The 11,442-nt window shown below is 43.1% G+C and overlaps 1 protein-coding gene across 2 annotated transcripts in view; it reads left to right on the top strand.

The window, feature by feature from the left end:
- Nucleotides 1-11,442, top strand: part of ALDH16A1 (aldehyde dehydrogenase 16 family member A1) — an 80,673-nt gene that overhangs the window by 1,055 nt on the left and 68,176 nt on the right. For both annotated transcript variants that reach the window (XR_012850862.1, XM_075839859.1), the window contains exon 2: nucleotides 3,683-3,785. Coding sequence is in view for 1 of the 2 variants with exons in the window: in XM_075839859.1 (XP_075695974.1) it covers nucleotides 3,683-3,785 (103 nt within the window). In the remaining variant the exon portion in view is untranslated. The remainder of the gene's footprint in view (nucleotides 1-3,682; nucleotides 3,786-11,442) is intronic.

Here is an 11,442-nt window from a genome sequence, read left to right as displayed (position 1 = left end):
TAAATTTAGACAGTGGGATTGAACACGGACATGACAATCACACGACATGAATGGCGCTGGCACGGACCCAAGTCATTATTCCGGGACTCATCAATGTTCATTAAGGCCACACAGAGCGGCTCTGACACGGTCGCAACGAGGCTAACAACCGCGCCGACACCATATTCGGTACGGCTGTCAAACAGCCTGTTAGTTGCCGCACGTTAACGCGGGTAAACCGTCCCTTTATCTGCAAAATCGTGCGGCCATGAATTAATACACCCTTTATGGCCGCACGATTTTGCAGATTACAACAACTTCCCCCCTATTCATTCTCTATGGCAGCACCGGAAAAAGCCGAACACTGCACTCGGCTATCTCCGGCGCTCCCATAGAGACTGAATGGAGCGGCAGTGCAGATGTGCATGTCACCGGAATACATTTTAACGAGGTATTTGACAGCCGCGCCTACACAGTGCCAGCGCGGTTCTTGGCCGCATTGCGACCGTGTCCGGGCCGCTCCGTGTAGCCGTACACTTACGCCGGCCAATTTTGACTGGTGCAGCGTGCTCCGATCAATGAGACATCGTTGATCGGTGCTCGTTTGCTCCTGTCACATGGTACTATGTATGGGGAGGAGCGCTAGTTACTCCGATCACTGGTCCCCATACATTATTATCATCATCCAGGCAGAGAATGAATGGAGAGGTGGCCAAGCACATACACAGCGCTCTCCATTTATTAGGGTATGTTCACACGCTTAACAAAAAACAGCTGTAAAATACATGTGAAAACAGCCTCTGATTTTCAGCCGTTTGTTGATGCGTTTTTTTTACGGATGGTTTTGGAGGTGTTTTTCTATTGAGACAATGAAAAACTGCTCCAAAAAAGGCTGAAGATGTGACATGCACTCCTTTTGTATGAAGCGGTTTTTTGTTTACGCGCTGATGTAAAAAAACGGCGTGTAAAGTAAGTCCCGTGGGAACGAAACGCAGTTTTTCCCATTGAAATCAATGGGCAGATGTTTGGAGGCGTTCAGACCCCGTATCTTCAGCCGTTTTTCAAGTTGTTTATGGTCCGAAAAACAGCTGAAAATAGGCCGTGTGAACATACCCTAAGGCCTCATGCACACGACCGTAGTGTTTTTCTGGTCTGCAAATTCCAGGACCGTGTTCCGTGAAATGTCCTCCGCAGTTCATCCGCAGTTCATCCGTATGTAATCCGCAAAATGCGGATAAAAAAAAAAAAAGCCTAGGTATAACAGGATGACGACAGAACTCATTCCAGGTCGTCGCCTAGCAACACTTCCGCAAATCCGAAAACTGCGGTTGACACACGGAGGTGTACCCGCATTTTCCACGGGCCCATTGACTTCTATGGGCATGTCCGCATCGAATTTTCGGGCGGTAATAAGACATGTCCTGAGTTTCTGCCGCACGGATTTGCGGACATGCGGAGACCCGTGAAAACACGGATAGTGTGTATGGGCCCATAGAAATGAATGGGTCCGCAATTCTCCCGTGGAATTGCGGGTGCAAAAACACGTTCGTGTGCATGGGGCCTAACAGTCACAGTTACGGAAAAGAGCCGAAAAATCCGCTGCCTCTCACTTCTCTCTCTGCCAGCATGCAGCGACCCGTGGCTGCCTCACCAGGTGGGACATGGGTCGGATGACCCCCCCTCAATCGGAAGGTGCGGGTCCCTGGCAGACATTTATGGTACATCCCATTTAAGTTGTGAATACCCCTCGAGAGTTTTATCAAAACTAGTGGTAGGAGAAAGTGGAGCAGTAGCAACCAATTACATTTCGGCTTTTATTTTGCAATCGTCTTGTGGGAACTGAGAGGTGGAATCTGACTGGTTGCTATGGACAGCTGCTCCACTTAGTGTCACACGTTGCGGTTACAACCGCATAAAAAATGCATCCGAAAACCGCATTGCGCTTTACCCCAATTTGATGCGTTTTCGCTACGGTTGAGGTAAAAGCGCAACAGCAACAAGAACGCATCACATCGCTGTAAAAACGCATGTGGGTTTTTTTGATCCGTTTTTTCAATGCGGTACAAACCGCAGCTTGACTGCAATGTGTGAAAGGACCCTTGTCCTTTGCACCAGTTTTGATAAATCTCCTATGATTATTTTTCTTATTAGGGTCCATTCACACGTTGCACTGGGAACCGCAGTGAATAAACACATCCAAATATCGCATGCATTTTTACCGCAATCTGATGTGGTTTGTTTTTTATGCGGTTGCAGTAAAAACGCAACGGCATCGGAAAACGTGCACACAGTTTTCGGATGCAATTTTTTAGTTTCAGTTCTAACCGCAGCTCAACCGCAACGTGTGAATAGACCCTTATCCACCGGCGAACCTCACACGTGTGAAATCCATTTCGGTGAATCGCTAGTAGTGTCCACTCTCCTTTCTATTAATGACATTACGTGATGGCAGCGTGTGACGGGGCGTCCGGCGAGCTGCAGGGAGCATTCACCCTCAGGTCTGCAGTGATTGGTCGGGAGCTGTGACCTGGGACACGGCCTCCTATATACATCGCTGTGGACTGGGCAAAGGTTCTTTTCTTGTTTGCCAGTACGTTATACATTAGAACAGGATCTTCCTGCAAACAATAACCAGTGTAACTCCAGCCCGGGCTTTATTCTAAACATATTTTATAACATTTACGGTGGAGTTCTAATTTTTTTTTTTAAATGTACTAAACAGACCCTTCTGGAAATCCGTGTTCCTCCAGCATCACGGCCTTCGCCGCCTTCCCACATGAACATATGACATAGTAGAACAATATCATCTTTTTTTGTATTCCCCCTTTAACTCCTTCCTGCAAAGTTACGTACATGTACGTCATACAATGACTTTAGTTGAGGCAAACCGGCATACGTGTACGTCACCGTGCGGGAGCCCGGCGGTGATCGAGAGTCGGGCTCTCGCTATAACTGCTCTGATCCCAGCCGTTTAACCCCGTAGATGCGTTGTATGGCTCTGCACAACTCGGAGCTTGTATGGACCTGTAATACAGCCAAATACATGAGACCATACACAGTCCATTGATTTCCATGGATACTGTGTAATACTTCATTACACCTGTAGAAGTGCTGCAGCTAAATTAAACACTTCCTGCCAAGTTCTCAGATACCGCATGATCAGCTTATTTTTGGAGGACCCTTTTAACAAAGGGGGATTGTCCACAACAGCCAACCACTTCATATATTGTGCATGATAACGGTCAGGGCATTCTGGGAATTTGACTTTTTATAAGAATTGCCGCCAATTACAAAGGGAGCAGTTCTGACAATAATATTCAGTAACCTCTCCGTCCTCAAACTCCCTATACAAAAAAATAAGGAAAGTGACCGCAATAAATGTAACTGTATTTTAGAGCAAAGGAAAACCAGAGCAACCAATCCGATTCCAGCTTTCATTTTTCAGAAGCTTTTGGAAAATAAAAGCTACAGCCTTATTGGTTGCTGTGGGCAACTGCTCCTACATTTTCTTGTACCAGTTTTGATAAACTCTCTACTGTATATTATTCATCTCATTTCCGTTCTCTAATATTACTATTTATTTTAAGATCCGAGCCCATTGAGTGCGACGTGTGCAATAACAGGGGTCACCTGGAAGGGGGCAAGTACCTTTTTACAGCTCTTGATTTTGGACATTTTACACTTTTTGTCTTTTCCTCTCTAGGCTTGGCTTGATGCTCATGATCGAAGCTTCGGGCATTTTATTGGTGGTAAATGGGTAAAGCCAGATGGAAGACAGACATATGCCACTCAGAATCCAGCAAATGGTGAGTGGTCACCTTTATCTTGCTGTTAGGCTAGAACTGTGGATTTTAGAATTTAAATATTTAAGACAAAAAAAATATTTTTTGTTAACATTACAGAAGTGAGTGCTCAAGGAAAGAAAGCCATTAGTGACCACGAACAGCCGTTCATCTCAATAAGGACTAGGGTTGTAAGGATACAAAAATTTGGACTCCGATACCGATACTTCGTGTAGTATTGCGATTCTCAATACCAAAACGATACTTTGACAATAATTAAAAAAAATCTTCCATTATCTTATGTGAGGCACGTGGTGTGATTGATCGTTGAACCTCCATGTTCCCCTCATTAATAGTAATTAACCCCATCATGTTTCTCACTGTCATAATGGACAACATTGGGTTAATGTGTGAGGTACATGATGGGGTTAATGACTATTAATGAGGCACATGGAGGTACTAAATTCATAACACCTCGTGCCTCACATTAATAAGTGAAAGAAAGCCGTTTTTATTATTTTACATATCATAAATGACGCTATAAATCTGTTGTGCAGGTTATTACGGACGCAACGATACCGAATATGTGTATATTTGATGTATTTTGTATTTTAATTTAACCCCTTTAAGACGCAGCCTGTTTTGGCCTTGTGGACACAGATGATTTTTTCAAATCTGACATGTGTCACTTTATGTGGTAAGAACTCCGGAACGCTTTTACCTATCCAAGCGATTCTGAGATTGTTTTCTCGTGACACATTGGACTTTATGTTAGTGAAAAAATTTGGTTGATAAATTCAATATTTATTTGTGAAAAACTTAAAATTTCAGCGAAATTCTGCAAAAATTAACATTTTTCTAAATTTTAATGTATTTGCTTGTAAAATAGATAGTAATACCACACAAAATAGTTACTAATTAACATCCCCCATATGTCTACTTTGTTTGCATCGGTTTTTTCACGGCCTTTTTTTTTTTTTTCTAGGACGCTACAGGACTTAGAACTTTAGCAGCAATTTCTCATATTTTCAAGAAAATTTCAATAGGCCATTTTTTCAGGGACCAGTTTCAGTTCTGAAGTGGCTTTGAGGGCCTTATATATTAGAAAGTGCCCATAAATCACCCCATTTTGAAAACTGCACCCCTCAAAAGTATTCAAAACCACATTCAGAAAGTATTTTAACCCTTTAGGCGTTTCACAGGAATTAAGGCAAAGTAGAGGTGAAATTTACAAATTTCAATTTTTTTTTGCCGAAATTCATTTGTAATAAAAAAAATTCTGTAACACAGAAGGTTTCACCAGAGAAACGCAACTCAATATTTATCGCCCAGATTCTGCAGTTTTTAGAAATATCCCACACGTGGCCCTAGTATGCTAATGGACTGAAATACCGGCCTCAGAAGCAAAGGAGCACCTAGAGGATTTTGGGGCCTCCTTTCTTTAGGAATATATTTTAGGCACCATGTCAGGTTTGAATAGGTCTTGTGGTACCTAAACAGTCGAAACCCCCCAAAAGTGACCCCATTTTGGAAACTACACCCCTCAAGGCATTTTTCTAGGGGATTAGTTAGCATTTTGACCCCACAGTTTTTTTTGCAGAATTTAGTGGAATTAGTCTGTGAAGATCAAAATCACCTTTTTTTCTGTGGAAACATAGATTTTTTTTCATTTTTACAAGGAATAAAGGAGAAAAAGCCGTCCAACATTTGTAAAGCAATTTCTCCCGATTACGGCAATACCCCATATGTGGTCATAAACTGATGTTTGGACCCACAGCAGGGCTCAGGAGGGAAGGAGCGCCTTTTGGGAGGGAAGGAGCGCCTTTTGGATTTTGGAGCGCAGATTTTGCTGGATTGGTTTTCAGTGCCATGTCGGGTTTGCAATGCCCCGGAGGGACCAAAACAGTGGAAACCCCCAAAAAGTGACCCTATTTTGGAAACTACACCCTGGAGGAATTTTTTTAGGGGTATAGCAAACATTTTGAGCCCACAGGATCTTTTTTTTAGAGCTAAGGTGACCAAAAAACAGCGATTTTGGCGCTTTAAACTCTTTATTTCTTACAGCGTTCACCGTGTGCAATAAATTAAGTTTTACTTTATTCTGCCGGTCGGTACGATTACGGCGATACCATATGTGTATAGGTTTTTTTAAGTTTTGCATCGTTTGCACAATAAAATTACGTTTCTATAAAATAATATATTTTCTGGGACACGCTATTCTGAGCCGTAACTTTTTTATTTTTTCGTCAAAAAATCTGTGGGACGTCTTGTTTTTTGCGGGACGGGTTGTAGTTTTTATTGGTACTATTTTGGGGTAAATGTGACATTTTGATCATTTTTTATTCTATATCTTGGGAGGGGTGGTGACCAAAAAATAGCGACGTTTTCCGTTTATTTTGTTTGCGGCGTTCACCGTGCGGAAAAATTAACATTATAGTTTCATAGTTTGGGTCGTTACGAACACAGTGATTCCAAATATGTGTACTTTTTTTAACAGTTTCATTTTTTTCCTATAATAAATGACTTATAGGAAAACATTTTTATTAACTTTTTTTTTTTTTTTTTTACTTTTTACACTTTCTTTTTTTACCTGCAGCTTTGATCGCTGCTAGAATACATTACACTACCTTAGTAGTGTAACGTATTCCAACTGTCAGTGTGACGTCACAGTCACTCTGACAGTAAGTCTATGAGTACCAGCCAAAGGCCATCACAAGCATCAGCAGCCCCCACAATTGCATGGGGGCTGTTGATGTGCTACAAACCCCCTAAATGTGGCGATCGCAATTGAGCACCACATTTACTGGGTTAATTGCCGAAATCAGCGGCGATGAGCCGCTGATAGGCAACACTGGAGTGTCAGCTGTCGGGGACAGCTGATCTCCCAGTTCCCAATGCACACCTTGTCGCCGACAGTGTGCATCGGGAACGACACAGTGACTTCCTGTCACTCTGACAGGAAGCCTATCAGGACCAGCCAAAGGTTGGTCCTGATGGGCTTCCGTCCATGGCAGACACGGAAGCCATTGTTTGGCTTCCGTTTGCCATGCTAACTATCGGCAAACCCCGCGATTTCGGACCCTTGTCTGCCGATATGCTAGAAACCTCTAAAATTCAGTGATTGCAACCGATCGCTGAATTCAAGGGCTTAATTCGCCGAAATCAGCATCAAAGGACCGCTGGCCGGCAAGAGTGGAGTGTCAGCTGTTGGCGACAGCTGACCTCCCTGTTCCCGGTGCACACTGTCGCCGACAGTGTGCACCAGGAAAAACTCAGTAACTGTACGTCCTCGCGCGGGAAGTAATCTCCCCCGATGACGTGTAGTTACTTACTTGTGCGGGTAGGGGTTAATGTTTATTGTAAAAAAAAATGTGTCTTTTTTGTTCCTTTTTTTTTTTTTTATTTCTTTTTTTTTAACTTTAATGTACTGGTATATTACTACTGTCTTCAGTGCCAGTGCTCATTAGTGCAGTGCCAGCCGCATCACATCATGCTGTCCGCGCGCACACTTGCCAGGAGCGGGGCAATGGCTGTATTACACAATCGCAGCCCCGCACTGAGGCACTACCATGTATACGACTCTCCTGCTACGTTCATCTCTTGTTGTTGTTTTTATAAAGAACCAGTTCTGGAAAAAAAAGTTCTTAGAACTGTGTCCTGGTAACATTTATCCACATTTTAAAACCAAGTTTTCGTATCCAGCTTGTCCCTTTTTTATGTCAATGCAGTAAAAAAAAGGTAGGGATAGTGCATGCTGCTTGTTTAAAATAGGCATTCCCTTAAAAGCAGATGTTTTTGGATTTTGTGAAATCTTGTTCGCTCACCTGCAACATCAGACGGAGGACCTAAAGCTCTGCAACGTGTAAATGGGGCCTCTGCCTCCATTAAAAAATCAAAGCTGTTTGACATATAATTTATACAATAGCAATACTGTCATTGACCACTAGATGTCAGCCCATACTGTATTATCCCTAAAGATCAGAAAATCCGCAGTAATTTTAAACCTCTTCTTTTTCTGGGAAAGCTGGGTGATAACCAATATGGCGACCACCATGTCTCCCACGTGCCTTGTCATCTATGTTTTTGATAGTCCTGAACTACCTATTTCTGCTTAAAACAAATAGACGATCGTCCATCCACAAGTCTCCTGGGTGCAGCACTCAATATAAGAAATGTGTACTCAACCAGTGTCTGTAGTGCCTATGATGCAATGGAATAAGGAGATCGCCCTCTCCTCTGCTCCAATTCCAGGAATAATAGGCAGATTAGATCAGCTGCCACCAAGCCAAACTGCACTAGACCCCTCGTACAGATAGTATGATATGCTCTTACTATAACAGAAAAAACACAGATGAAATTGAATTTTAAATTTGATTTATGCAAAGGACCTCACAAAATAGTCCACATTTTTACAGTGGAATAATAAAATACCTTGCTTTAAAAAAAAGTAACTATATTCACCCCCTTTGCTACGAAACACCTAAATAAGGTCTGATCAAACCAATTAAATGGATTGTTTCACAATTAACATTTATCACCCCCAACGATCTCTAGAATGGGGGACCCGAGCTCTGTGGTTTGTCGCTGCACGATTGCAGCGAGGAGGATTTTGAGTGGTGTGACGGTAGCACACGTGCGCTGCCGCTCCATTCAATGTCTATTGTGCTGACGGAGACAGACGAGTGCAGTGCTGCCGCTGCTCCACTCAGAATCCTCCTCCCTGGAATCCTACAGTGAGGGGGAACTGGAGTCAGGACCCCTGTTCTAGTGATCGGTGGGGGTCCCAGTGGTTGGGTCGCCAGTGATCATACATTTAATAACTTATCCTGTGGATTTGTGATAAATATGTTTAGTGGGAAAACCCCTTTAATAAACTATTCATGGAGGGGGGTTAAGGAAAAAAAAGAAATAGAGCGTATGTATAACATGGGGCGGAAGACACCCAGGGGTATAAATAGGAACTACACCTTCATCAAACTTTTTATATGTCATAGAGACATATTAAAAGTTTGGATCGGTGGCTGTCTGGGTGCTCAGACCCCCACCGTTGCTGAAACTAAGGTGTAGACGCGCTCAGCCGAGCCCTTTGCGCCTTCTGTTCTGATTAGCACTCCTCGTCAGGCTGAAGACGGCTCTTATAGACTTTCTAAGTGAGCTTGACAGTGAGCGCCGATCACAGCCGAAGGACCAAAGCACTCGGCTGTACGCTTCTGGACCTTCGTTTCAGCATCTGTGGGGGGTCCAAACTTTTGATATGTCTCTAACATGTCAAAGGTTTATTGAAAGTGTTGTTACTCTTTAAATATAGATTTCCAAATTAAACCTTTTTTTTGCTGACGAGAAGGTCTTTTTGAAAAATAAAAGCACCTTTGGGGTTTTCGGGATGCCTGCACATTGAGAGTTATGGATCACTAAATGAAGGGAATTTGATCTCAACTATATATCGTTTTTACAGTAGGATAATAAATACGGGCTTCAGGTTATATAGGGGATATTTATACTAGGGTTTCTGGCATATTTAAAGCCTATGTACACCTTTAAAAACTTTCTCTTTTAAAAAAAAAAATATAAAACAGTGTATCAGTGTGTTTGGTGCAACTTTATAACTAGTTTTTATTAAAAATGATTTTTACTTTTTGAGATACAGCTGCTTTGTATCCTGTATGCAGAGCATCTGTATCTTGCGCTAAGACCTGAATCCGTCAGGTTAGCGGGACTGACGTTTCAGTGACAGCGGGTCGGATCGAGCTGTTAACGATCATATCTAAGTTCTGAACATAACAGCTTAAACCTGCATGTCAGAGACCCGCTGACACTGAACCCGTCGGTCCCGCTAACGTGACGGATTCAGATCTCAGCATAACATACACCTGCTGGGTATACAGTATACAAAACTGCTGTATGTCAAAAAGTAAAAATAATTTTTAATAAAAAGTAGTTAGAAAGTTGCACCAATCACACTGATACACTGTTTAATTAAAAAAAAATTTTTTTTTCAAAGGTGCACATAGACTTTAAAGCAAACCTAACTTTTCAGAATCTACTGTCATGTGTTTACATAAGGAATAACACTATTTATGACCATTATATGACTTGTATGTGGCATTATTTAGCAGTTTTCCCCTCTGCAGGCAATGTCAAATTCTCAGTTTTCTCTCAGCTAGTGGGCGAAGCCTAATTGTAATCCTGTCTTCTGCACACAGAGAACTTCTGCAACAATGTTGGGAAGAAATTTCTGAACAATATCTGAATGCAATTGTAGAAAGAATGCCTCGATTGTTTAAGGCTGGGTTCACGTCATCGTTGATTTCCGCAGTGGGGTTCCGTAGGACCGTTCTGTCGGATGAACCCCTCAACAGAAGGGCAAAGAAAAACCATAGGATTCCGTTTACATTACAATTGATTTCAATGGTAATGCTTCCATTGCTTATGGTTTCCGTTTGTCACCGCAGTGTAAGGTTTCTCTTTGTTTTGACTGAATCCATACCGCAATCGACTGCGCTATTGATCCCGTGTGCCGCAATATTGCTGCAATGTCTATTTAGATAGTGTCCACATGGTGCCACCCCCCCAGTATAGTGCCACAGTGCCCACATATAATGACTGTGCCATACTCCCTTGCAAATAGCACCCCCATGTAGATTGTATCGCACCCCCCCTTGTAGATAGCGCCAATGTAGCTCCCACTAGGAGCTGAATCCCCTGCCAGTTGCCGACGCTTTGGCCAGGGATTCAGCTCCTAGTGGGAGCGGTTTCGGCGCTATGTGCAAGGTGGCGGCGCTATGTGCAAGGTGGCGGCGCTATGTGCAAGGTGGCGGCGCTATGTGCAAGGTGGCGGCGCTATGTGCAAGGTGGCGGCTCGATGTGCAAGGGGGGTTGGCGGCTCGATGTGCAAGGGGGGTTGGCGGCGCGATGTGCAAGGGGTGGGGTTCGATCTGTAAGGAGGGTTGGTTATGCGATCTGCAAGCAGGGCGGTATCTACAGGGTGGTGTGGCTATATACCAGGAGTTCCTGCTTTACCTCGGAACTTATAAACAAGACAGAAAGAGGAGCATGGAAGCCATATGATAAAAAGTGAAAAATTTTTATTGAGCATAGATACATACACAGAAAAAGTTGTTTTAAAAAGGTACAAATGGACAGAGAAACTCTATATAATTCCAGTGTAACAAGAATGGCAGACTCAATATGACAAGTATAGGGATATAATAACCAATCTAGAAGATAGATATGGGGAATAGATGAAAGACAGTATGTAAAAGACACTAAATGACATATCATGACATAAGTATGCAGTAATGTAAATATAGGAGGAATACACTGCTAGTGCAAGTATCAATTGTTCAAGAAGTGCAAATAAAAATTACCAGTCAGTCAAAGACTGATTCTTCCATAAGTTACCCAATTTCTAGAAGGTCTTACCCATTAAAAGGTGTGTACGGGAGCCTGACAGACGCGCGTTTCGCGGTATGCTTCCTCAAGGGGTGTAGAGTGTCTAATGAGAGGCAGCCTTAAATAGTGTAGAATACAGGTGTATAGACTGTTCCTTGATTCAAGGAGAGCACAGCGCGTATCTCCTGCCGAAAACCGGAAGTGAGGCATGCCCCACTTCCAGGCCATAGCGCACATTCAGGATCCCCGACGCGTACAGGGATCCCGGACATGCGCACTGCGCTATGGG

Source organism: Rhinoderma darwinii, chromosome 10, assembly GCF_050947455.1.
Source record: "Rhinoderma darwinii isolate aRhiDar2 chromosome 10, aRhiDar2.hap1, whole genome shotgun sequence".
NCBI classification, from domain to species: domain Eukaryota; kingdom Metazoa; phylum Chordata; class Amphibia; order Anura; family Rhinodermatidae; genus Rhinoderma; species Rhinoderma darwinii.
This window is presented reverse-complemented; position numbering and strand designations above follow the sequence as displayed.